The 25886-nt window shown below is 39.5% G+C and overlaps 1 protein-coding gene and 1 pseudogene across 1 annotated transcript in view; both read left to right on the top strand.

Annotated features, from left to right (window-relative positions):
• PTP4A2 (protein tyrosine phosphatase 4A2) overlaps positions 1 to 24543 on the top strand; it is a 40247-nt gene extending 15704 nt beyond the window's left edge. The window contains exons 2-6 of the mRNA XM_056123090.1: positions 7054 to 7759; positions 9808 to 9900; positions 16408 to 16538; positions 20945 to 21019; positions 22136 to 24543. Of these exons, the coding sequence (XP_055979065.1) occupies positions 7664 to 7759; positions 9808 to 9900; positions 16408 to 16538; positions 20945 to 21019; positions 22136 to 22244 (504 nt within the window). The 5' untranslated portion in view covers positions 7054 to 7663 and the 3' untranslated portion in view covers positions 22245 to 24543. The remainder of the gene's footprint in view (positions 1 to 7053; positions 7760 to 9807; positions 9901 to 16407; positions 16539 to 20944; positions 21020 to 22135) is intronic.
• On the top strand, positions 18728 to 18817 carry LOC130032186 (uncharacterized; annotated as a pseudogene).
• Positions 24544 to 25886: the final 1343 nt, after the last annotated feature.

Here is a 25886-nt window from a genome sequence, read left to right as displayed (position 1 = left end):
CTGATATGAATGTTTTATCAAAGAAAAATGTTGCAAGGTTTTAGTCTTATGTGTACATTATTGTGCTTTCATGTTGCTTGTTCATAGAAACCACTTACTCAGATTTGCTTGACTCTCAGTAGAGGTTTTTGGTAAAAAAAAGTAACAGCAAATGTATGCTTGCTTCTTTAGATCTTTGCCTTTTCTTTCTATTTTCTTGATTCTTTATTGTGCATTTATATTATAATGTGTTTTAGGATTTGGTGAATACTTGCAGAAGCCATCAAATGAAAAGGTTAATTATATCATTTGCTTTAATTTAGGAGTAGAGGTAATTTCTCAGTGTAAAGCCTATGAGTGGATTGACAGAATTTTTTTTAAAAGAATGCTTAGTAAATTTGTGTTACATTCAGTGAAACTGATTTTGCATTTATTTACAATAGCTAAAATTTGGAGGCAGCCAGAGTACCTGTCAGTAGATGATTGGATAAAGATGCATATTTATTCAACGAAATACTATTCAACTATTTTTTTTAAAAAAAGAGGAAAACTCACTATTCACTACAAAATGGAAGGAACTTGAGAGAATAATGTAAAGTGTAGTAAACCAGAAGGAAAAAGACAAGTATTAGCTGATTTCACCTACGTATGCAATAGAAGGGTGTTAAATTGGTGAATAAAACAAAGATAAGCCAATGGACATTGATAACAAAACTGTTATCTGAGAAAGGGGTTGGGGGGAGGGAAATAAGATGTCAAAAGGAAGAGATACTATTAAATTAATAATTAACATACATTATTACGTAATAAAAATTAATTAACTTAAACATTAATTCACATAATTTACACATTAGTTAATATTAAATATAATTTAATATTATCAGTATTCCAGTATTAAGATTAAATTAATAGGGTAAATTAATATTCCAGGGGAAAAATGGCTGATTTTGCAAAGGTCCCTCACACTCTTAAATTCTCCATATTTATATTTTAGTTTAGAATTACAGTTGCCAAAATCAGAATCTGAGTTTTATTCAGTATAGGTAAAGGTAAAGGTAAAGGCCCTCCCGTTGATCGTCGATTTGCTAGAGCGGGCCCAGTAACGTCTCCATTGGAGACTTTGTTGTTACTGTGTCTGGCATATCGAATACTCTCGGTAGCTTGCCGGGCTCTCCGAGAGGGGCGGAGGAATCGAACTCGGGTCGGCCATGTTGGCCGCTTGTAAGGCGAATGCCTTACCGCTGTGCTATCGCTCCAGTCCTATAGTACCTATATTTAAATTGTTTTTGTTCTTTTTGGTATTACCTGCTGTGTTCAGAACTTACTCCTGGTTCTCTGCTCAGGGAACCAGATGAGGTGCCCTGGTCAATTGCTGTACGGCAAGGGGCTGGAGATGGTACTGCAGGTAGTATATTTTCTTGTCTTGCACATGTCCAACCTGGGTTAGATCCCCACACTCCGTATGGTCCCCTGAGCCTATCAGGAGTGATCCTTGAGCGCAGAACCAGGTAAAGCGCTGAGCACAGCCAGGTGTAGCCCCCAAACAAAAATAGAAGAGTTGCTGCAAGGCTAACTCCTTACCTGCTATACTGTTGCTCAGGCCTCTAGTTAGTAACTTTAGTCAAGAAAACAACTTTTTCTGGAATTGTGTAAGTACAAACCTACCCGAGACTAGCCTTGTTGAGGCTTTTTGTAATTCTGTGGTTATAGGACTTTTAAGAATGCAGTTAAATTCTTATTTTTATCATGTACTATTCCGGAGAGATAGTACAGCAGGTAGGGCATTTGCCTTGCATGCGACTGACCCAGGTTTGATTCTTGGCATCTCATGTGGTCTCTGAGCACCGCCAGAAGTAATTCCTGAGTGCAGAGCCAGGACTAACCTCTGCGCAATGCCTGGTGTAGCACCCCCCCCCCCACCTCCCCCCAAAAAACAGTTAAATTTTACATCATTGTAAAGGGTTTATTATTATTATTATTTTTATCACCCCAGAGTTAAACAAATTTTAAGGTAATATATGTACACGGGGGGCGGGGGGGATTCAAGCAGTGCCGAGATATAAATTGTTATGAAGTAAATCATACTTCACTGGTTTCTAACTTCCAGTACTGCCCACCCTGCAGGTAACTTCCGTTTTTTTTCTTTTTGGGTCACACCTGGCGATGCACAGGGGTTACTCCTGGCTCTGCACTCAGGAATCTCTCCTGGAGGTGCTCAGGTGACCATATGGGATGCTGGGAATCGAACCCGGGTCGGCTGCATGCATGGCAAATGCCCTCCCTGCTGTGCTATCGCTTTAGCCCCTTTCTTTTCTTTCTTAGTTTAAAAAGATTCCTGTCACTGACTGTCTTCTAGTGCTTCAGTGAAGTTTTGTTCTGTTAAAAATGGCAATACTGCTGTCTGAGAGATAGTACATAAGGTAAGGTAGTAGCCTAGCATGTGTAGGACCAGGGTTTAATCCCTATCACTATGTGGTCCCTTCTTCCCTGCCAGGACTGATCCCTTAGCACAGAGCCAAGAGTAAGCCCTGAACACACTGGTCGTGACAACCCTCCACTGACGAAAACTGAAATATTGTTTAACGAAATTTGAAAGTTCCCTACCTCCAGTCCAACATTTTATTTTATTATTTTATTTTATTTTTTTGCTTTTTGGGTCACACCTGGCGATGCACAGGGGTTACTCCTGGCTCTGCACTCAGGAGTTACTCCTAGTGGTGCTCAGGGGACCATATGGGATGGTGGGAATCGAACCCTGGTTGGCCGCGTGCAAGGCAAAGACCCTACCCGCTCTGCTATCTCCCCAGCTCCAAGTTCAACATTTTAAAAAGTAGCTTCTATTAAAGATAAAAGGTGGAGAGAACACTTGTGTATTCAGTTGAATTTGACTGCTGTTGTGTCTTTTGCATCTGATAAAATTTTAAGTAGAGCAGAATTAAGTTGAGAGGGGCTTTCTTTAGAAGAAAGTTTTCAAGGACTGGGGGATAGTACAGGGGCTAAGGTGCTTGCTGTGCACGCAGTCGATGCCTGTTCCATCCTGGCACCACACACAGTACCTCTTAGCACAGCCAGGAGTCAGCCCTGAGTGAATCTGGTTGTGTTCCCCAAACCCAAAAAAACAAGACAGAAGAAAATTTTTCTGTATTATGAACAGGTGCTGGATTTTTGCTTAGATGTAGGGTTCTGTAATTTTTGGGTATTTCTTACTGCAATAGTTTATTTGACTGTTGCTTTGAATTCTTATGTATGTCACAGTAGTTAGCATAGTAGTTTATCTGAATTGGCAGGTGCAGAACTTTTAACTGTTGATGTGGAACTCTTGGGGGAGGGGACAGAACAGAAGTTTATCTTCCATGTGTTAACAAAAAAAAGTACTGTTTTATTTGGCAGAAATTTCTTTGCTGGGATCTCAGTTTAGTGTCAAGAATTGAAAATCTAATAATAAACTATCCTTATCCCTAGATGTGTGCTTCTTAAATGATCTTGGAAGAATAAGGTGTGATAAAGTTTATTTGCTGGACAAATTGGAGATGATGTAGAAAATAATACTGCAGCTATATAACTTTAAGCCTGCTGTCATTACAGTGATGGTTTTTCAGTTCCTTTACACTGAGCTAACACACATTTTAGCTGTGATAACATCATTGAAGACTGGTTAGAATGTCTTGTGTTTTGTTCGCACTGCTGTGTAGTTACTTAGCTAATGTTTTTTCCCCCTTTTACAAACTCAATGTTGCAGATGAACATTCAAGTAAACTTTCAGAAAAAGTTATGCTTACCTGAAAATAATGACTTTGAAAAAAATAATTTACTTCTTTTAGTTACAAAATTAAGTGGGGTCTTAGAAGATTTGAGTTTTTGTTCTTGCTACAAATTAATAGTGCCTTTTGTTTGTTTTTGTTTGTTTGTTTGTTTGTTTTGGGACCACAACCTGTGATGCTCAGGGCTTGCTTCTGTCTCTGAGTTCAGGAATGACTCTGGTAGTGCTTGGAGGACCGTATGGGACTCCTGGGATTGAACCCAGTTGACAATGTGCAAGGCAAATGCCCTATCCACTATTACTATTGCTCAGGCTTCAACAATGTTGTCTTTTTTTTTTTCTCCAGCTCACACCTGGTGGTGCTCAGCAGTTACTCGAGGCACTTGGGAATTGTTCTTGGTGGTGCTTAAGGGACCATATGGGAAGCCAGGGATCGAACCCAGGTCAGCTGTGTGCAAGGCAAACGCCCTATCCTCTGTTCTATTGCTTTGGCCACAGTGTTAATTCTAATGTAGGTAGAGGGGGCACAGGAAAGGCCTGGCTACACTTAGTGGTACTCAGAGGCTCCTCCTGACTCTGTGCTCAGGAATTACTCTTGGTGGTACTCAGATAACAAGGATTGAACAGGTCTGCTGCAAGATAAAGCACCTTACCCTTTGAACTATCTCTCTGGCCCCTAGTTAGACTATTTTATTTTTAGAATTAAAAAAATATTTTTTGGAGGGGAAAGGTGTGTGCCACATCTGGCTGTGCTCAAGGTTTACTCCAGATTCTGTGCCCAGGGATCACTCCTGGTGATCCCTGATGAAGCTTGTGAGGACCTTATGTGGTGTCAGAGATTGAAGCTAGCTGGGTTGGGTGCGTGCAAGGCAAGCACCTTAACACCGTACTACCTCTGGTCCCTAGTTAGGTTATTTTAACCTCTAGATCCCAAATATTTGGTAGGTCAGAAGGTGATCTCTGATCTCTGTTTCTCTTAAAATTCCTTTAGAATACAATGATATAATAATAGGTAGTGGCATTTTATGGTTTCAGTTAGAATTATGAGTGTAGGAGACTGGTCTGTTCTTTCTTCTATGGTTTTTGTTTGTAGCAGTTTTGTATTTTTATTGCAGTGGATAACTGCTGAGGTAAAAGCTGTTCTTAATTGTTTTGATATTTTATATGTTAGTAATGTTTTAGTTTTATGTTTGTGTCCACAAACAATATAACCACAGGGTTGTAACATAAAATGAAATACATTGAAAATATCATAGTCTGCTTGAAGGTAGAAGAAAGGGCTGGAAAGTTTGAAGCTCTCTAGATTTCTTATGTATTTGTTTCTTATTGAAAATGGTTCTGTAGTTATCTTTCATGTTCTTTTCTATCTAGCCACAGTAACCTTTTTTTAGAGATTTTTAAGTAAGCTCTTATCAGTGACTGGGCAAGTGAAAGGACTTGACCATGTCCCTGTTTCCAGAGGAATTTATGATTATGTTGATACTTTGAGCTAGCTATTAATATTACTGTTTTAGAACTGCAGGCCTAAAATAATAAATTCTTTAAGTTATTCTATCTCACTTGTTTTTGGTCAGGAGAATACTGTTTGTAATCAGTGATCTTTTTTTATTTATATATATATATATTTTTGCTTTTTTGGGTCACACCCGGTGATGCACAGGGGTTACTCCTGGCTCTGCACTCAGGAGTTATTCCTGGCGGTGCTCAGGGGACCATATGGGATGCTGGGAATTGAACCCTGGTCGGCCACGTGCAAAGCAAATGCCCTACCCGCTGTGCTATCTCTCCAGCCCCACAAATCAGTGATCTTTTAATGAGAAGATGGAATTAAATATTAGTGACTCATCTGGCATTATGGTACATTGATAGAAACAGAACAATAGTACAGGCCAGAGCAATAGTACAGTGTTCGTCTTGTACACTGGCAAGGGTAAGGTGTTTTGTTTTGCTCGCGGGTGACTCAGGTTTGATCCCCAGCACCCTATACGGTCCCCCAGGCCTGTCAGGAGTAATTTCTGAGTGCAGAGCCAGAAGTAAACCCTGGGCATCACCAGGTGTGACCCAAAAAACAAAACTAAAAGTTGGTTTTATTTTTATTTTATTGTTGTGGGGGCCACTCAGTGGTTGGGGGGTTGACCCTAGTGGTGCTAGAGTGAATTTGGGACCAGGGACCAACCTAGAACCTTTCATATGCAAGCGACATGGACCATTACTTGAGTCACATCTCTGACCCCTCATTAATTCACTTTAAAAAAGTCGTTTCACCTTGTTGATTCTTTATTTTCATTCTTCATAGGTAGTAACAACCAGTCAAAGTAGTGAATAAAAGATGTTTTGATGCTTTATGGACTGGTATAATTGGGGATCAGTGTGAATAGTTTGTATAGAAAAACTAATCCTCAGTATGGAATTTTGGCACTTAATCACAGATACAGCTTATTTTAAGCAAAAGTATATGTGAAGGGTTTAATGATCAAATTATGAAAATAAGGATATCATTGTGATCTTTATGGAGTTTATGAAGGGAAGTTTTATTGGGGGGGTGTGGAGGGGGGATGACATCCAGTGGTGCTCAGGGTTTACTCCTGGTTTTGTTCTCAGGGACCTTTCCTGGAACTAGAATTTGACCCTGGATCAACTGAGTGTAACACTTACCCTCTGTATATAACTCCAGGATGATTTTTTTGGGGGCGGGGGAGGTTATACCCTGTTGTTGCTCAGGGTTTACTTCTGGCTCTGCACTCAGGGAATCACTTCTGGTGAAGCTCAGGGAATGAACCTGGGTTGGCAGGCCATGTGTCGTGTGCAAGGCAAGCACAAAAAGTATTTTTTCCAGTGATTTTATTATCATTTTATTATTATTTTATCATTTATTACTTTATTATCTTTTTTTTTTTAATTGGGGGGTTTTGAGCTGAGAAGCTGTTCCTAGTGTGTGTTGGGGCTGACTATGTTATGTCAGGTATTAGACTATGACCTCCTGCATACAAAAGCATGCATTTAGCCCTTTGAGCTATTTTTCTGGCTTCTAGTCATTTAAAAAGTGGTATATTGTGAATGTAAAAATTGAGCAATTAACAAATGACTTGTTAGATGCAATCTTAACTAGCATAGAAAGACTTTGCTTTGGAATCACTTAAGAGTTTACTCTTGTTATGCACTTTTATTTTACTTATAGTTGGCAGCAATTTATAAGTGCTGACACTTTAGATGACTTAGGACTAAAAAATTGTAATTTTGACTTGAGTTTTGTACTTATTATACTGCCAACTTCCAGTTCGTTTTACTTATGCTTTATTTCCCCTCCCCCCCAGGTTTTTCGTTGGAATAAACGTTGCACATTTATGGCGATTCTGAGCGTGAGGGCAGACTTCTGCCAGGCTCAGCACAGCGTTTTCGCTGACAAGTGAACTTGAGTTGAGGGTCCTATGTGCCATAGTTAACATTGCCTTGAAGACTCTGGACACCGAGACTGGCCTCAGAAACAGTTGGCTTTTTTTTTTTTTAATTGCAAAGCATATTTCTTTTAATGACTCCAGTAAAATTAAGCATCAAGTAAATAAAAGTGAAACGCGACCTACACTTTAAACTTGTTTCACTAGTGCCTAAATGTAGTAAAGGCTGCATAAATTTTATATGTAGTAGGATTTTTTTTTTTTTTGGAGTCTGAAGGTATTCATCTGCAGACATTGAGGCCCAAGTTGAATTTGGATTCAAGTGGATTCTAAATACATCTGCTTATATTGAAGAACGAAGCTTCTTAAAGAATAAGCAAGTTGAATAGAGAAAAACACTGATAACAGGCATTTTAGTGATCTTTTTAATGTTTTCTGCTGTGAAACATTTCAAGATTTATTAATTTTTATTTTTCATTTTCCCCATCACACACACACACACGCACGCTCACTTTTTTTTTTTGCCATAATGAACCGTCCAGCCCCTGTGGAGATCTCCTATGAGAATATGCGTTTTCTGATAACTCACAATCCTACCAATGCAACCCTCAACAAGTTCACAGAGGTAAGAGTATATCATGATCTAGATTTGGGATTGATTTTTTTCTGTAGAGGTAGAATACTGTAAAAATTCATACCATTAGAAAGAAATGTCTGATCACAAAGCCATTTTATTTCTTTAATTTGTATAGGGATGATCATCTTACCATTCTTTGATTAAATTAGCAGCAATAGAATTTTAAAAGCACGTTTATGGAATTTGAGGAGACCATGTAGATTAGAACCGTTCTTATACTTAACAGTAGGTCTTTTGTCATATTTCTAATAATAAAAGTGAACTAGTATTGAACATTTCAGTACCCAGCATTACAAAAAACTTTCATGCTTTATATCATTTATTCCTCACAAACATCTCTGTGAAACGTAGGTACCATATTTACTTACAGATGAGGAAGAGGAATTTTAGATCAGAGCCTCGCAAGCTACCCATGGCGTATTTGATATGCCAAAAACAGTAACTGTCAGGTCTCATTTCCCTGATTCAGAAAGAGCCTTTAATATGGCAGCATTGGGAAAGACAAGTAAGGAGAGGCTGCTAAAATCTCAGGGCTGGGACAAATGGAGACGTTACTGGCACCTGCTCGAGTAAATTGATGAACAACTGCATGACAGGGATACAGTGATTAATAATTTGCCTGATGGTACATAATACAGTTAGAACTGTCTCTGACATTAAAACCCTTATCTACTTCAAACATTCTAACAGTTTTTATTGAAAAGATGCTTGAACTGTTAGCAATAGTAATCACCTAAAACATATCCATTAAGAAAAGGATTCTATATATTATCTTTTTGTTTGTTTTGGGGCCACACCTGGTGGTGCTCAAGGCTTACTCCTGGCTCTACACTCAGGTATCACTCCTGGTGGGCTTGGAGGATGCTTACAGGATGCTAGGGATCGAACCTGGCTTGGCTGCTTGCAGGGCAAGCACTCTACCTGCTGTCTGATCTCCCTATCTTTTTCTTTTTGTTTTTGCTTTGGGCCATAGTGGCAGTGTTGGAGGGTGAGGGAAGAGACTGTGGTGCTGGGGATTAAACCCAAACTTCCCACATAAAAAGAAATGTTTGACATTTTGAGTTGTCTCCCAGTCCTATTGGTAGTATTTTCATGTCAGAGCCCTCTTTTTCTCCTTTTTGTACTGGTAGAAAAACTCATTCAACAAACATGAAAAAAAACATAGCTCTTTATTTGGGGGGTGATGCTCCTTCTCACACATTCCCACACATTGCTCGGGTCTCAGGGGCCACTTCCAGTGATGACTTGTCCAACTGGGCTGAATCGTCCAATTCTAAGGATGCTCCTCATCCTCCACCAGGGTGATTCTAGTGATGTTTGGAAACTACTAAGGTAGTGCCTCTGGGATTATATATACCAGATGTGCTTGGGGAGCCATGTGGTGCCAACATTCAAACATGCACTCTTGACTGCTGAACTGTCTCCTTGTCCGCTGAATGGAACTCCCCTCTTAATCCCCCCTCCCCCTCTCCTGTTTTTGGGCCATAGCCAGTGATACTCAGGGTTTACTTCCTGCTCTGTGCTGAGGGCTTACTTCCTGTTCTGTTTTCAGAGATCAATCTTGGCTGGAGCTCAGGGCTTTCTCTGGCTCCTGGTTCAAGCCATTAATGTTTCAACTACTCACCATTCTGACAGTCTGTGCTGAGGTTGTGTATATTTAAATCTTTGTGTCTATAATTTTGTTAACGTAAATTCCCAGGAGTAGAATTTCTAGAAAAAGATGTATTTGCCCTCTTAAAGTTTTTTACACTATCAGACTACCCTTTATAAAAGGAGAATGATGCTTCTTCTGAGAGTATAGGAACGGTTATTATATAAGATGCTATAATGAGAATGATTTTGATTTTTTATCTAAGAATTATGACTTAATTATTCTATTTTTACTGTTTTTGTGATGCTAAGGACCAAACTCTGAACTTGACATATGTAAGGGATGCATTTTACCACTGACCAACATCTCCAACTCTATATAGTACATTCTTAAATGTGCTTTGGATACAGATTCTAAAAGCAAATTTCTTTGATTTTCTTTAAAGGAACTTAAGAAGTATGGAGTGACAACTTTGGTTCGAGTTTGTGATGCTACATATGATAAAGCTCCAGTGGAAAAGGAAGGAATCTATGTCCTAGTGAGTGTGTTGTGTTTTTAGTTTTCACTAGCAACACCATGTTGCATCAGAAGCTTGTAATAGATATACAGTGTTTATAGTAATTTTTTAAGATTCCTTTGGGTTGGCAATTTGTGACCTTTAAGTTTACACATGCAGAGCATTTTCAGCAAATAGAAAGTAAACCGTAAGGCATCTACTTCAAGAAAATGGTAATTTGCGTTTTGTTTGTTTAGAAAATTAATAAAATATTTATCTTTTGTTTCTAGGCTACTGGCTTGATTATAATTTCCTCCTTATGCCTTGAATTCATAGGGAATGGGTTCGGCTCCTTTCCATTGGTTCTCAAACAGTGAGCTTTTCTGGGTGGAGCAAACTGATAATTTAGTTGAACCTAAGTACCGTTCTCTGACTTTTCCCCTCTCTCCGTCCTTTCACATACTTCAGAAAGTTATTTCACGAAGTGCTTAATGGACTTTAATACAAACATTAATTCTCTTACCAGAATCTTGCCCTGGTTTGTTTACAATAATGCCAGTAGCATACAGGAAAACATTGTAGACTGTTTAGTTTTGCCATGGTAGCATTTGTTGGGCTTTTCCTTTTTGGTAGCATTTGTTGGGCCTTCCATTTCATGCATTCCCATTATTTCTTTTTTTTCTTTATTTAATTTATTTTTTGATATATCACCGTGAGGTACAGTTACAGACTTACAAACTTTCGTGCTTATGTTTCAGTCATACAATGACTGAGTATCCATCCCTCCACCAGTGGCAGGCGCATTCCCTTTTGCTCTCTCTCTCCTCTTTTGGGTTTGTGGTTTCCAAGACACAAACGTGTATTGATATTAAGTGGCCAACATGTTTGGTCTATAGTCTACTTTCAGCACACATCTCCCATCCTGAATGGGCTCTTCAAGCATCATTCATTCCCATTATTTCTGCAGTAATCACCTTTCTTTCTTTCTTTGGAGGCGGGAGTGGTGGATTTGGGCCACACCTGGTGATGCTAAGGGGATTTCCTCTTGGCGGTGCCCAGAGGACCATATATGATATCGAGAATTGAACCTGGGTCAGCTGTGTGCAAGTCCAGCACTTTACCCGCTGTACTATCTCTCTGCCTGCCCCCCACCCCCTTGATTAGACTTAAGTTCAGTTTGAGCATAAAGTAATTGGAGTTAAGCTAAATTTCCTTCTTAACCCCTAAATCTGCTATTTTGTTATTAGATACAGGACAGTCTGGTTAGGTAAAATTTTATATTTTCTTCTCTGAATAGTTGGATAAGTCACAAGACAGTATGTAATGAAATGACTTAGTTATTTGATGTGATTGTGGTAAGACAGTGTAGTAAGAAAACAATTGGATTAAAAAAAATTTTCATCCTTTGTCGTGATTATTCTCTATGATGACTGGGGTGGGTGGTGGGTGGTTTGGCTGTAGTACTTGATGGAAATTGCACATTTAGTTGTGGTGGTTGCACACTCTTTTTTTGTAGTGTGGTGGAGATCACACACTTTGTTGTGGCACTGGAAGAGTCCAAACAGCAGAACTGCTGGGATTACATGTGGATATGTGCCATGGATCAGTATCATGGCCTCACTGGCCTCAGGCTTGCAAAGCAGACAATGTACTGCTAAACTAGTCATTGGTCCGCTTTTTTTTTTTTTATGTAATTTTGTATGAAGAAAGTAATAGTGAAGATAATGGTATAAGGATATTTTCCTACTTCCTATTAGGAGGAAATTCCATAATCCTTATTGCCTTGGTCAGTAGTTAAGATGCATTTCATGCAAGAAAATAAATAAACTGGGCCAGACAGATTGTGCAGAAGGTAAGGTGCTTGTCTTATGAGTGGCTGACTTGGGTTTGATCCCTGGAATGCACTCATGTGGTCCTCTAAGCTTGCCTGCACTCAGGGAAGTGCAGAGCCAGGAGTAAGCCCTTAGTATTGCCAGATGTGACCCCAAAACCAAAAGAAAAATGTCTTGTTGGTAAGAGTTGTCTCATACAATCCAATTTTTTTCCTTCTGTTTTAGTGAAAACATGAAGAACTAAATCAAAAACATTTTGAAAATGTTTTATTGTATTTTATAATAGTTTGCCTTTCCATTTGCAAATAACTTTTAATGTCTTTTGCCTGGAGATCTCTGAAAATAGGTGTAAAATGTCTAAATTGTAGCCATGTATTTTTTAAAAAAGGCAAAAATTTAATTTTGGAAAGTAGGCTGAATACACCCTCTGTATTGTGAATATGTTTTTTAGTGTGTAGATGAGAAGTCATTTGTTTTGACATGTACCAGAGTGAGAAAATGAACTGGATTGACCAAGTTTGTATCTGTATTGTTGGTAAACATGTTCACAAAATACAAAGGAACTAGATTTGACTAGTTGTCAAAGATAAAAGTAGGTCTGAGATTTATTACATGTCTTTAAACCTAGGGTTTTGTTAATTTTGTTTTTGTTTTAAACAGCTGTGTTGACTGGCCAGAGCAGTAGAATAGCGGGTAGGTTGCTTGTCTTGTACACGGTCAGCCTGGTTTGAATGCCTGGTACCCCATATGGTTCCCTGAGCACTACCAGGAATGATTCCCGAGAAGAGCCAGGAGTAAGCCCTGAGCACAACTGGGTGTGGCCCCAGATTACAAAATTAAGTAGCTTTGATCAGATAAAGGTCTAATTTAAGCCTGAAAAAAAACAATATAAGGTTGAGGGATGTGGCTCAGTAGCAGAGTAGATAGATGCTTTGGATGCAGGAAACCTAGGTTCAGTATCTGGCACCAAAAAAAAGTGGGAAAGACATTTAGAATTAGGCTTGGGGTTTCTCTCTCCTTTCCTCTCTATCCTCTTCTCTTCCTCCACCCTCACATGTGCAAGGTAAGCGCCTTACCATACTCTCTGGCCCAAGCTTGGGATTTCTTTTCATAGACACAGCAAGTTTTTTCTTTTTCTGGCTATACCCGATGGTGCTCAGGGATCACTCCATATGGGATCCTGGAGATTGAACTCAGGTCAGCCACTTGGAAAGCAAGTTACCCTGCCTGCTATACTGCTATATATATTGTTCCGGCCCCCAGCAATTTTATTTATTTATTTTTGCTTTTTGGGTCACGCCCAGCGATGCTCAGGGATTATTACTGGCTTGCACTCAGGAATTACTCCTGGTGGTGCTTGGGGGACCATATGGGATCGAACCCAGGTCGGCTGCGTGCAAGGCAAATGCCCTACCCTCTGTGCTATCGCTCCAGCCCCTCCCCCCCCAGCAATTTTAATATGGATAATTTACTAAGTTGGTTTGGGAATGCTTTCTAAGCAGTTATCCCTAAGTAAGACCTTTTAATCTTGTGAAACAGTGCTCTTACAAGGCACATTAGAAAGCACTGTAGCACTGTCCTCCCGTTGTTCATCGATTTGTTCGAGCAGGCACCAGTAAAATATCCATTGTGAGACTTGTTACTGTTTTTGGCATATCGAATACGTCACGGGTATCTTGCCAGGCTTTCCATGCGGGGCTCTCCAAGAGGGGCAGAGGAACCGAACCCGTTCAGCTGCGTACAAGGCAAATAAATGCCCGATCCACTATGCTGTCGCTCCAGCCCACATTAGAAAAGGATAAGTAAATTCAATCAGCTCTGTCAGGTTGAAGTTTAATTCAGTGAGTTTTGATAGAAAATGCTTAGTGAAGGACTGAAGAGAGTACAGTTCAAAGGCAGGAGTAAGCCTGAGCATCCCCAGGTATGGCCCCAAACCAAAAATTAAAAAAAAAAAAACCCAGTTAATAAGTGAAATATGTTTTATATTTCTTAACTAGGTACATTTCAGGGAATACTAGGTGAAGTAAGCTCTTGACTAGGATACTTTCTGATTTTACTGCCATTTATTTACTTTTAACCATTTGAAACAAAGCATTTAATATTTAGACTTTAATTTTATGGTGTGCAGCATAACCATTCTTTTTTTGTGTGTGTGTGAATCACCGTGAGGTACAGTTACATACTTAGAAACTTTCGTGCTTGCGTTTCATTCATATAATGATCAAGTACCCATCCCTCCACCAGTGCCCATTCTCCACCACCAATGATCCCAGTATCCCTCACACCACCCCATCCCATTCCCTTTTGTTCTCTCTTTCCTTTTGGATGGTGTAGTTTGCAAGAGAGGCTTTGAATAGCCATTGTTTTCAATCTTTAGTATGCATCTCCCAACCCTAGCGGGTCCTCCAAACACCCTTTATTTGGTGTTCCCTTCTCTATTTGAGCTGCCCCAGCATTTGAGGCTGGCTTCCAAGCCATAGAGTAAACCTCCTGGTCCTTATCTCTACTATTCTTGGGTGTTAATCTCCCATTCTGTTACTTTATATTCCATAGATGACTGCAGTCTTTGTATGCCTGTCCCTCTCTTTCTTACTCATTTTACTTAACATGATACTTTCCATGTTGATCCACCTATATGCAAATTTCATGACTTCATCTTTTCTAACAGCTGCATAGTATTCCATTGTGTAGATGTACCAAAGTTTCTTTAACCAGTCATCTGTTCTTGGGCAATAGAGCTTTTTTCCAGACTTTGGCTGTTGTAAACAGTGCAGCAATGAACATACAAGTGCAGATTTCCACTATACTCTTTCGCCTCCAGGATATATTCTCAGAAGTGGTATTGTTGGGTTAATTGGGAGCTCAATTTCTAATTTTTTGAGAATCGTCCATACTGTTTTCCAAAAGGGCTGACCACCAGCAGTGAAGGAGAGTCCCTTTCTCCCCACATCCGCGCCAACACCCATGTTGCTTTTGTTCTTTTGGATGTGGGCCAGTCTTTGTGGTGTGAGATAATATCTCATTGTTATTTTGAGCTGCATCTCCCTAATGATTAGTGATAAAGAACATTTTTTTCATGTGCCTTTTGGCTATTCAGATATCTTCTTTGAGAAAGTTTGTTATTTCATCACCCCATTTTCTGATGGGATTGGATGTCTTATTTTTGTAGAGTTCAACCAGTGTCTTGTATATCCTTGGTATCAACCCCTTTTCCAATGGGTCAATGTCACTGTCACTGTCCTCCTGTTCATTGATTTGATCGAGCGGGCCCAGTGACATTGAGAGACTGTTAACTGTGTTCGGCATATTGAATACGTCACAGGTAGCTTGCTAGGCTTTGCCATGCGGGCGAGATACTCTCGGTAGCTTGCCGGGCTCTCTGAGAGGGGCAGAAGAATCAAACTCAGGTAGGCCATGTTGACTGCATGCAAGGCAAATGCCTTACCCACTGTGCTATCGTTCCAGCCCAATTGAATAAATATCCTTTCCCATTCTGTAGACTGTCTTTGTGTTTTGGTCACTTTTTCTTTTTTAGGTGCAGAAGCTTCTTAGTTTAAGATAGTCCCATTTGTTTATCTCTCTTTCAACTTACTTGGCCAGTGGCGTGTCATCTTTGAAGATACCGTTAGCTTCAATGTCGTGGAGTGTTTTTCTAACCTTATCTTCAGTGTATTTTATGGATTCTGGTCTGATGTTGAGGTCTTTAATCCATTTTGATCTGATTTTTGTACACGGTGTTAGGTAGAGATCTGAGCCCATTTTTTTGCATGTAGCTGTCCAGTTTTGCCAGCACCATTCATTATAGAGGCTTTCCTTGCTCCACTTCACATTTCTTGCTCCATTATCAAAGATTTAGATGATCATATTTTTGAGGGTGTGTGTCAGGATATTTAACCCTGTTCCATTGGTCTGTGGCTCTGCCTTAGTTCCAGTACCATGCGGTTTTAATTATTACCGCTTTGTAGTAGAGTTTGAGGTTGGGGAAGGTGATACCCATCTTCTTTTTCTCAAGGATTGTTTTAGTAATTCTAAATGGGCTTACTGTTCCATATGAATTTCAGGAGTGTGTGCTCCATTTCTTTGAAGAATGTCATAGGTATCCTTATAGGGATCACATTGAATCTGTACAATGCTTTGGGGAGTATTGCCATTTTGACAATGAGCACAACCATTCTTAATATTTTAATTGGATTTCTTTTCTTTTAGTAATACCAAGCTTTCGTTCATATTTTTATTTTTAAAATTTTTTGGCTTTTTTGGGTCACACTTGGCAATGCTTAGGGATTACTCCTGACTCTGCACTCAGGAATTACTCCTGGTGTTGCTTGGGGACCAAATGGGATCGAACCCAGGACAGCTGCATGCAAGGCAAAAGCCCTACCCACTGTACTATTTCTCTGGCCCATTTTTATTCTTTTTTAATTATATATTTTTATTTTTAATTAAGACATCATGATTGTCCTCTGATTAAGTAAGAGTAAAAGCATATAGCAGCTGATTTCCATAAAATAAAATTAGACACAGCACTGATTATACTTCATTGAGATGGCCAAGTCATCTTGGATCATTTTTCAATAATATCAGAATCGTGATATTATAAATAAGTTACGTATATTTAGTTCAGTTGTACCGGTCCTGTGTACTTCCTATGCAGCTATTTGCATTAGAATGTTAGTTATGGAGAAGGTTATCAGTTTAAAATATATTGCCTTTTCAGGATTGGCCTTTTGATGATGGAGCACCACCCCCTAATCAGATAGTTGATGATTGGCTAAACCTATTAAAAACCAAATTTCGTGAAGAGCCAGGTTGCTGTGTTGCAGTGCATTGTGTTGCAGGATTGGGAAGGTAAGTTCCTACCTTTTGTCTTAAGTAAGCAAGTTGAAAATTTTACTTTGGTAGAAATTTGCATTTATTACAGCAAATATTAAATTTCAGAAGGGGAAAAAATGAGAGTGAAACTGGTTATTGATTTCTCAGTGGTTTTTTAGTGTCATTGGTTGTCTAGATCTGAGACTATACTAGCCTCTGGGTGATGATTCAGAAGTTGTTTTGAAGTTGATTTAATATAATTTATCTTTGAGCTAAAAATAGTCTTATTTCAGTTTATTTTCTTTTTCTCTCCATTTCAAGTAATCACAGATTCAAGCCCTGAAATAGACAACAAAATTAAAATTACAATATTTAAAATTTTAAGACTCTATACGTGGTTAATTTTGACTTGCAGTGAATGGGAAGTTAATAGATGGAGAGCAGATGGCTGAAAGGATATCTGTGAAGAATGAAAATTGACTTTGATTTTATTCCTCAAGTGTTACTTGGAATGGTGTTGCAAACATCATCAGAAGATTAAATGCCAATTTATAATCTGCATTTCACTCAACATCAGTATATACAGGCTGCTCTCAGAGCCTCGTGCTAGTGACTCAAGACTGTTAACATTTGCTCATGCCTTTGGCTCATAATTTTCTTTTTTACGCTTTAGGGTAGTTTCTCTTAGACCTGAAAGGGATCAAGCACCTTTATCCCTGTACTATCTCTCTGCCCACAACTTATTCTGTCCCCAAATTACTCTAATTTGATCTGGTGCAGTAATTAATTGTTAGATAGTTCAAAGTTGGTGTCCTGTGATGAACTTGATCTTAGGGGTAGAAGGCCTCCCATTCCTGTATACTTTGCCAAATAGGCTCTATTGTTAAGTGCTCAGACACTAGTGTTACACCTGGAAGTACTTAGGAGGGCCATGAGGTATATGGGGATTGAACCTGGAGCCTCAACATTTTCAGGCATATACACTTTGAGCTATCTCCCTGGCCCAAGGTAACGGACTATTCTGTTTCACACTTTTGTGTGTGGGGGTCTACTCCTGATTCAATGCTCAGGGGACCGTGCAGTGTCAGGGATTGAACTTTGTAAAGCAGGTACTCTCTTCCATTGAAATATCTCGTTAGCCCCAACATGTAATGTAATTTAAAAAGTTTTCTGGGCCTGGAGAGATCGTTACAGCGTGTAGGGCACTTGCCTTGCATGCAGCTAACCCAGGTTCTATCCAGAACAGCACAAATGGTCCTTGAACCCTCTCAAAAGTGATCCCTGAGCACCAGGAGAAAGCTCCAAACACTGCCAGGTGTGACTCTAAACAAAAACATGTTTTCTTTGTTAGATGAAAAAAAAATTGTATTTAGAGAACTGTTCCTAAATATCAGTTCTCCTAGCTTAGGAAAATGATTTTCTTGAATTCTTTCACCTATTTTAGAATTTATGAAATGTGATGTTAAAATCAATTTGAGGGGATGGTGGGCGGGAGGGATACTGGGATCCGTGGTGGTGGGAAATAGGCACTGGTGGAGGGATGGGTATTTGATCATTGTATAATTGAAACCCAAGCACAAAAATTTGTAAGTCTACAACTGTACCTCATGATGTCTCACTAATAAAAATTTAAAAAAAAATCAATTTGAAGTAAAAATTCTAAGGCACTCAAAAGAATACATTTTACTAATACAATTAATGTTATTAATTTTACTATAGTAATGGTTTAAGATTTATGAAAATATCTTTTTAAAATCTCCATAGCATTTATTTCCCCTTTTCCTTCCGTTTTGTTGTGACTGTTACTTAGTACTCACATTGGTTATTTTGGGGCACCCAAAATTGGGGGCCACCCAGCAATGCTTGGGGTTTACTCCTTGGTCTGCACTCAGGATCACTCCTGTCAGGAAGGGTTGAGGGACTACATGGGATGACAGGATTGAACCTGGGTTGGCTCCGTGCAAGGCAAGTGCCTTCCCCACTGTACTATTGCTGCAACCTGCTCACTCTTTTATTGCAGCTTCTTGCTGGGGGTGACCTACTTTGTCGCAATGCTTGCTGGGGCTTGCACATGTTTAGCTCCAGTGTTCTGTACATTGCTCACTTAACTGTGGTTGGAGATACCAAAGGGCAGTACTGCTGGAGGCATATTAGGGGTGATGCTGGGGATTGAATTTGGGACCACATGTTTGAAAGGTAGGTGCTCAATGAAGAATTCTGGTGTAGTGCTTGCTTTGGCAGCACATATACAGAGAAGATTAGCATGGCCCCTGCGCAAGGATGACACGCAGATTTGTGAAGCGTTCCATATTTTTAGGAAAGAGAGAACAAAAGGGAATGCCCTGACACAGAGGCAGGGTGGGATGGGGGGGTGCGGGATGGGAGGGTTACTAGGATCCGTGGTGGAGGGAAATGGTTACTGGTGGAGGGATGGGTATTCAAAATAAATAAATTTAAATTTTTAAAAAAGAAGAATTCTGGTGTAAAAATTTGATAGTGTAAAGATGTTTCAAAGAGTAAAGCTTTCTTGATAAAGATTTAAAATTGGGGAACAGAGGGATAATACAGTGAGTCAGGAGCTTGCCTTGCACATGGCCAACCTGAGTTCGATTCTTCGCACCCCATATGGTCATCTAAACCCACCAAGAGTGATTCCTGAGTACAGAGTCAGCGGTAAAACTTGAGCACTGGTGTGTGTGGCCAAAAAAATGTTTAAGGTTTAGTGTGCTAGGTAGACAATAAGTTGTACTGTTGTTTCTTTTGGAACTTTACCCAGCAGTGCTTGGGACTCCTACTGATGTGAAGCTCAGGGGATCATGCCATGCTGACAAATAAACTCAGGGCTCCCATAAGCTTTGTGTGTGCTCCGGACCTTAGAGCCATCTCTGCTGTCCATGTTTTTTTCTTGTTTTTTAAATAAATTGTAATCAGTAGTACTAAAGAAACTTTATAGAAAAATATTAGATATTTTACCTTGCAGATATTTTTTTTCCCACTAAAAAACATTTTATTTATTTTTTTTCCAGACTTACACGTTTTTGTGCTTGGGTTTCAATTATACAATGACCAAACACCCATCCCTCCACCAGTGCGCATTTCCCACCACCACGGATCCCAGTATCCCTCCCACCCCCCAGCCCCCATCCCACCCTGCCTCTGTGGCAGGGTATTTCCCTCTCTCTCCTTTTGAGTGCTGTGGTTTGCAAAAGAGGCATTGAGTGGCAATCATGTTTGGTCAATAGTCTATTTTCAGCATGCTTCTCCCATCCTGGGAGGATCCTCCCAACACCCTTTATTTGGTGTTCCCTTCTCTTTCTGAGCTCCCTTTTCCCCTAACATGTGTGGTTGGCCTCCAGGTCATTGAGTAAAATTCCTGGTACTAATCTCTGCCATTCTTGGGTGTTAGTTTCCTATTTTGTTACTTTATGTTCCCCAGATGAATGCAATCTTTCTATGTCTATCCCTTTCTTTCAGAGTCATTTCGCTTAACATGATACTTTCCATGTAGTACCACTTGTATGTAAATTTCATGACTTCGTCTTTTCTAACAGCTACATAGTACTCCATTGTGTAAATGTACCAGAGTTTCTTTAACCAGTCATCTGTTCTCGGGCACTCAGGTTTTTTCCAGATTCTGGCTATTGTAAAGAGTGCTGCAATAAACAGACAATTGCAGATGTCACTTCGGCTATACTTTTTTTCCTCTCTGGGATATATTCCCAGGAGTGGTATTGCTGGGTCAAATGGGAGCCTCAATTTCTAATTTTTTGAGAATCATCCATACTGTTTTCCAAAAGGGTTGAACCAGTTGGCATTCCCACCAACAGTGAAGGAGTGTCCCTTTCTCACCACATCCGCGCCAGCACCGATTGCTTTTGTTCTTGTGGATGTGGGCCAGTCTCTGTGGTGTGAAGTGATATCTCATTGTGGTTTTGATCTGCATCTCCCTGATGATTAATGATGTGGAACATTTTCTCATGTGTCTTTTAGCCATTCGGATTTCTTCTTTGTCAAAGTTTCTATTCATTTCATCTCCCCATTTTTTGATGGGATTGAATGTTTTCTTTTTGTGGAGTTGAACCAGTATTTTGTATATCCTTGAAATTAACCACTTATCAGATGTGTAGTTGGTGAATATCCTTTCCCATTCACCTTGCAGATATTTTTATCTAATATAAAAATATTAGATATTTTATCTCACAAAACTTAAGCATTGTTTTGCTTTGGTAATAAGTAATTTGGAGTAAAATAATCTTTTTTTGATGTCCAACAGAGAGCCCTCTGGTTACCTTGCATGCTCCTTGACCCCTGTTCTGGGCACAGGACATGATCCCCTGAGCACACAAAAGTTAGAGTGATCCCTGAGCACCTTGGGTGTGGTCCCCAAACAAATTAATCCTGGAGTCTTGTAAATAATTTAATAAGTGAGTTTTTCTATGCAGGGCACCTGTGCTTGTTGCACTTGCTTTAATTGAATGTGGAATGAAGTATGAAGATGCAGTTCAGTTTATAAGACAGTGAGTATAAAGGTTTATTTTCAGAAACATATAAAAGACAGTATTATATTAAGAGGAGGTTGGGTGGGGAAGAGGGATAGAATTTTGGGTCATTCTTTGGTGAAAGAACACGGACAATAGTCATGGGTTTGGAGGTAGAACATTGATTTCCCAGAACTGTTATCAACAGATTTGTAAATCACAGAGAATAAGCTAAAAATAAATAACAAAATACCTCCAAGACTATATGAAGAAAAAAATCCCTTTGACAATGAAATATATGCTTAATTTGACTTAAAGTATTGTTTAAGAAAAAGAGCATATGCTAGAGAGACTTATACTATTGGCTCCCAGGTAGAAAGATATTCTAGCTTATTTAGGAACATTTTAAATGAATAGCAAGGCAGTAGAGTCTTATTGATGTAGTGTCTCTTTTAGCAGATGTCTAAAATACCTTCCAAATGCAACTTTATGACCAGGAGGTAAGAAAGAATCTAGTGGAGCAGTGAATCACCTAGGTCTGTTGTGTAACAGGCACAAGATCAAGATGGTAGTGTCTTGACAGAAAGTTGGCATAGTTTGGAAGAATGGGAAGGTGACATATTTCAAGGAGTGCTGTCTGTGTCTGCTGCTCCTTTTAAATACTTGGTCATTCATTCTAAATGGGTACCAATTCTGCTCCGAAGAATATATGAATCAAAGTGGGAAGTCATATTTCTGGACAAATCATTCTGATCTTTATTAAATGATTAATAATAAGAATCAAAATTTGTTCTAGGAAGTCATAAAAATTTGTTTAAACTCAGTCCTTCCATTAAGTCCAGTAACTCTGGGGACTGGAGTGATAATACAGTGGGTAGGGCATTTCCCTTGCATGTGGCCAACCTGGGTAGGATTCCTGGCATCCTATATGGATCCCTATGCGCTTCCAGGAGTAATTCCTGAGTGCAGAGTCAGGAGTAACCCCTGGTGCCAGGTGTGACCAAAAAGAAAAAAAATTAAAAAGAAATAGCTCTGTATAGGAAATATGCTGGTTTTCAATTGTTTGATGTCAGAGGAATGTAATACTATAAGTTATGCACTCTAGTGAGTCATATACTTTTTTTACATGATAGTTTGTCATTTTTGTATTTTCAGAAAAAGAAGGGGAGCATTCAATTCCAAACAGCTGCTTTACCTGGAGAAATACAGACCTAAGATGCGATTGCGCTTCAGAGATACCAATGGGCATTGCTGTGTTCAGTAGAAAGAATATAAACGAAGGCTGACTTGATTGTGGCATTTAGAGGGAACTCTTGGTACCTGGAAATGTGAATCTGGAATCTTTACTGTGTCATCTAAGTAGTGATGGATTCAATACTCCTCAATCACTTTTCTAATGATTGGATGCAAACAAACAAAAAAATCCTTGAATAACACAAATAAAATGTTTAAGAAAAGAAAAAGAGAAAGAAAAAAAGGGATTAATTTAGTGAAGGATCATTTTCTCCTAGAGTTGGGAGTGTGAAGTTTTGCCAGATTGAATTATTTCAAAGTCTCCTGTTGTGTTAGATTTTCAAAGTAGGTCTCTAAGGAAAACCAGCAGAACATTAGCCTGTGCAAAACCATCTGTTTGGGGAGCACAGTCTTCCATTATGCCTGGCACATAGACCCCCTCTGTTGGGGGATTTCCTTTTTCTTTCTTTTTTTGAGGGGGGAGGGTGCATATTTTTATTATTTTCCTGACTCTCCCCTCCCCCCCAATACAAGTTGTAGGTGGAAGGTGGAATAGGAGACCCCCTTGTTGCTGGAATAAGTAGGTCTAGGAGAAGCCCTTGTTACTGTAGATGAGAGGACAGTCTGGCAGCCTTAAGCCCATGTGGGCACTTTTAAGGGTAGGGGTGGGGGGGGGGACTCAAAAAGCTGTGGCATATATATCATCCAGGTTGTTTTTTTAGACTTTACCGATGATGGAATTGTCATGTTAGTTTTTAGTCAACATTAGGCGAAGTAGCCAAGAGCCTTTTGTTTTGGTAAATTAGCGAGGGAAATAGCATTTTCAGAGGAGTCTCTTTTCTCATTGAACTTAGCTGGGAGTCGAGTTCTTCTCTTTTTCCAACCAATGAAGTTAAATGGATAGCCCAGAAACATTTTCCCAGGCCAGGGTAGGGGCCATACCAGCTCATCACTAAGGATGCATCTAGGCAGAAATTAGTACACTTTCTATACCTTGTAGAATTGTGTGCTGTAGCATTACTCTGATTTTCTAATAATGTAAGAGAATGCTGGTAGTTAAAAATTTTTGTTAGGTCTTGTATTTTGAATTTTCGGTAGCATTCAGAGGTGTAGCAGCAAAGACTATTTTGGACTTGAGAAATGCCTATGATGGGTATTTTCCAAACTCCCCCCTATATGTACAGTTCAGTTTAACCACTGATTGCCTTGTTATTTTCATACTAGGTTCTATGTGAGATTTTAAAAAGAAAAATCACTGGTTCAAAACCAACAATGCCTAGTGAGTATGTGTCCACAGGCCATCACAGGGTAGAAGCGAATCAGAGCGACCTGACTAGCAGAGGGACTGCCTTTCTAGTGAAGTGGTAGACTATCCTTGCAGACTCTTTGCTGGGTTCAGTCTTGTAAAGCTGTTGTCTGCTCCTTGGCAGTTGTGAATAGGCCGTATTGACTAAGCAGATTAGGGGCTCTTGCATTCTTCATTCACCTATTACATAGTTCTCTGATTTGAATAAAGGCTTGTCCTGCTGGATTAAGTATGCAGAGCCATAAACTTTCCATTTTGTTAGGATCAGGTAGGCGAGTAAGAATTGGACCAGGACCTTGTCTCACACTGATGATACCTCAGACATTGGCTGGCTTTGTGAACTGCCTATTTCCTATGCTGGAGTAGTTTTGATTTTTAACTAAATAATACCTATAGATTCTCTCCTCCCTCATCCCAGAAAACAAAATAATGCTTTTTGAAATTGTTTCTAGGTTTTAAAATAAAAAATGATGGTACTATCCAAAGTTCTTTATTTTAGAACATGACAGTAGATTCCATTAACATAGGCCCAAAGATCAAAACAGCTTATCTTCTAAGATCAGTTAGACTGTTGACTCCAAGGGTTTTGATCAGTTCCATAACGAACCTTTTCCTTGTCAAACTCTTATTATTGTTGCTCACTGGGAGGGAATGAGAGTGTGTGTCTGCGTGTGTTTGTGTCTTGTGTGTTTGCATCTGCACATAGCATCCACCAATATCAGTGCCTGCCTGCGTTAGGAAAATTACATTCCTGGTTCTGTATGAGAAGGTTGTATAAAGCAACATGAACCATTAGCCCTCATTTTGTTTTAAATTGCAGACTAATGTTAATAATTATTCTTAGAACTGGATTTTTTTCCTCAAAATTAAAAGTTCTTTTTCTTTTGGATATAATGAAGTATTGCTAGCTGAAGCCAGTTTGACATGGTGAGAGATGTCAGACTGATGAAAGGTGTGCAGCCTGATTTAAAACCAAACCCCAAACCCTTTTAAAGAACAATAAAACATATTTTACATGCTCTTAGTCTGTGCATTTATTTATTAACTTGTTTGTCTTTTAAAAAATCATACTATTTAGTTTTTGTGGGGGAGCACTTATACCTTGTAGTGCTCAGGAGCTGCTCCTGGGAATCTTCAGGGGACTGTGTGATGCTGGGGGCTAACCTGGGCCTCCTGCATGCTCCAAGCTGTGCTTGGGAGGTATCTCTCTACTCTGAAAACGGTTTTGTTTTTTCTTTTTTAAAAGTTGAATTACAGTGAGATACACAATTCCAGGTTGTTCATGACTGGGTTTCAGTTATTCAATGTTTCAATACCCATCCCTTTACCAGGGTACATTTTCCATACCACCACCACCACCACCAATCAAATGTTCCTACTTTCCTTCCCCTCCTTCCATGGCAGGCCAGTTCTCTCCCTCTTTCTTTTCCCTCCTCTCTCTCTCTCTCTCTCTCTCTCTCTCTCTCTCTCTCTCTCTCTCTCTCTCTCTCTCTCTCTCTCTCCCTCCTCCTTCCCCCTACTCTCCCTCTCTCCCCCACCATCTCCTGCCCACAGTTTTTGGGCATTATGGTTTGCAGTTCAGATACTGAGAGATAAAGTTATGTGTATCTTTTTACCTCCTTTCAACACTCAGTTCTTGTTAGTGATCATTTCTATTATTGTCGTACTGGTCCCTTGTCTATCCTAACTGTCCTTTGCCCCACAGACAGTTGTGGCAAGCTTCCAACCATTGACCAGTTCTCTTGGCCCCTGTTTTATCTGGCCTTGGATATTAGATACTATTTTTTTTTTTATATCCCACAAATGAGTGCAGACCTCGTCATTCTGTGTCTGTCCTCCTCCTGACTGATTTCACTGCAGAGGGTTGTAGGCTGTAGGTTTTGATGAAGCATTTCAACTTTTTTTTTTGCAACTTTTTATTTAGACCCTAAAGAACAGTGGAAGGAATGTAGGAGGATTACATATAAGAAATTGAGTAGAGATTTCTCAAGCCATGGGTCAGCATGTATTCATTGAGGTCACAAGTTTACGTGCTTTAGGCACTACGAATGAAAAAAAGAAACTTCCCACTTCAGAGGATCTCCGTATAGAAGGAGTTAGATGTGTGGACATAGAAACTGGTTATAATTGTGTGTGACTTAGAATTCATTGATCCTTTCATTTGTCTTGAATTTCCCACCTGTTTGTTTCATAACCCAGTTTAGCTTCTGAGCTAGTTTCAGTCTCTCCTGACTACATCATAAATTGCTATTGACTACCTTATCGCTTCATTATATTTGCCTGACAAAACTCCACGTTTGGTTAAGTTCATTGCTACCTACTCCATACTCACGCAACTGAGTATGCCCATTACTTGGCTCCTGCTTA

Source organism: Sorex fumeus, unplaced genomic scaffold (genome assembly GCF_029834395.1).
Source record: "Sorex fumeus unplaced genomic scaffold, SorFum_2.1 ptg000047l, whole genome shotgun sequence".
Classification (NCBI taxonomy): Eukaryota; Metazoa; Chordata; class Mammalia; order Eulipotyphla; family Soricidae; genus Sorex; species Sorex fumeus.
This window is presented reverse-complemented; position numbering and strand designations above follow the sequence as displayed.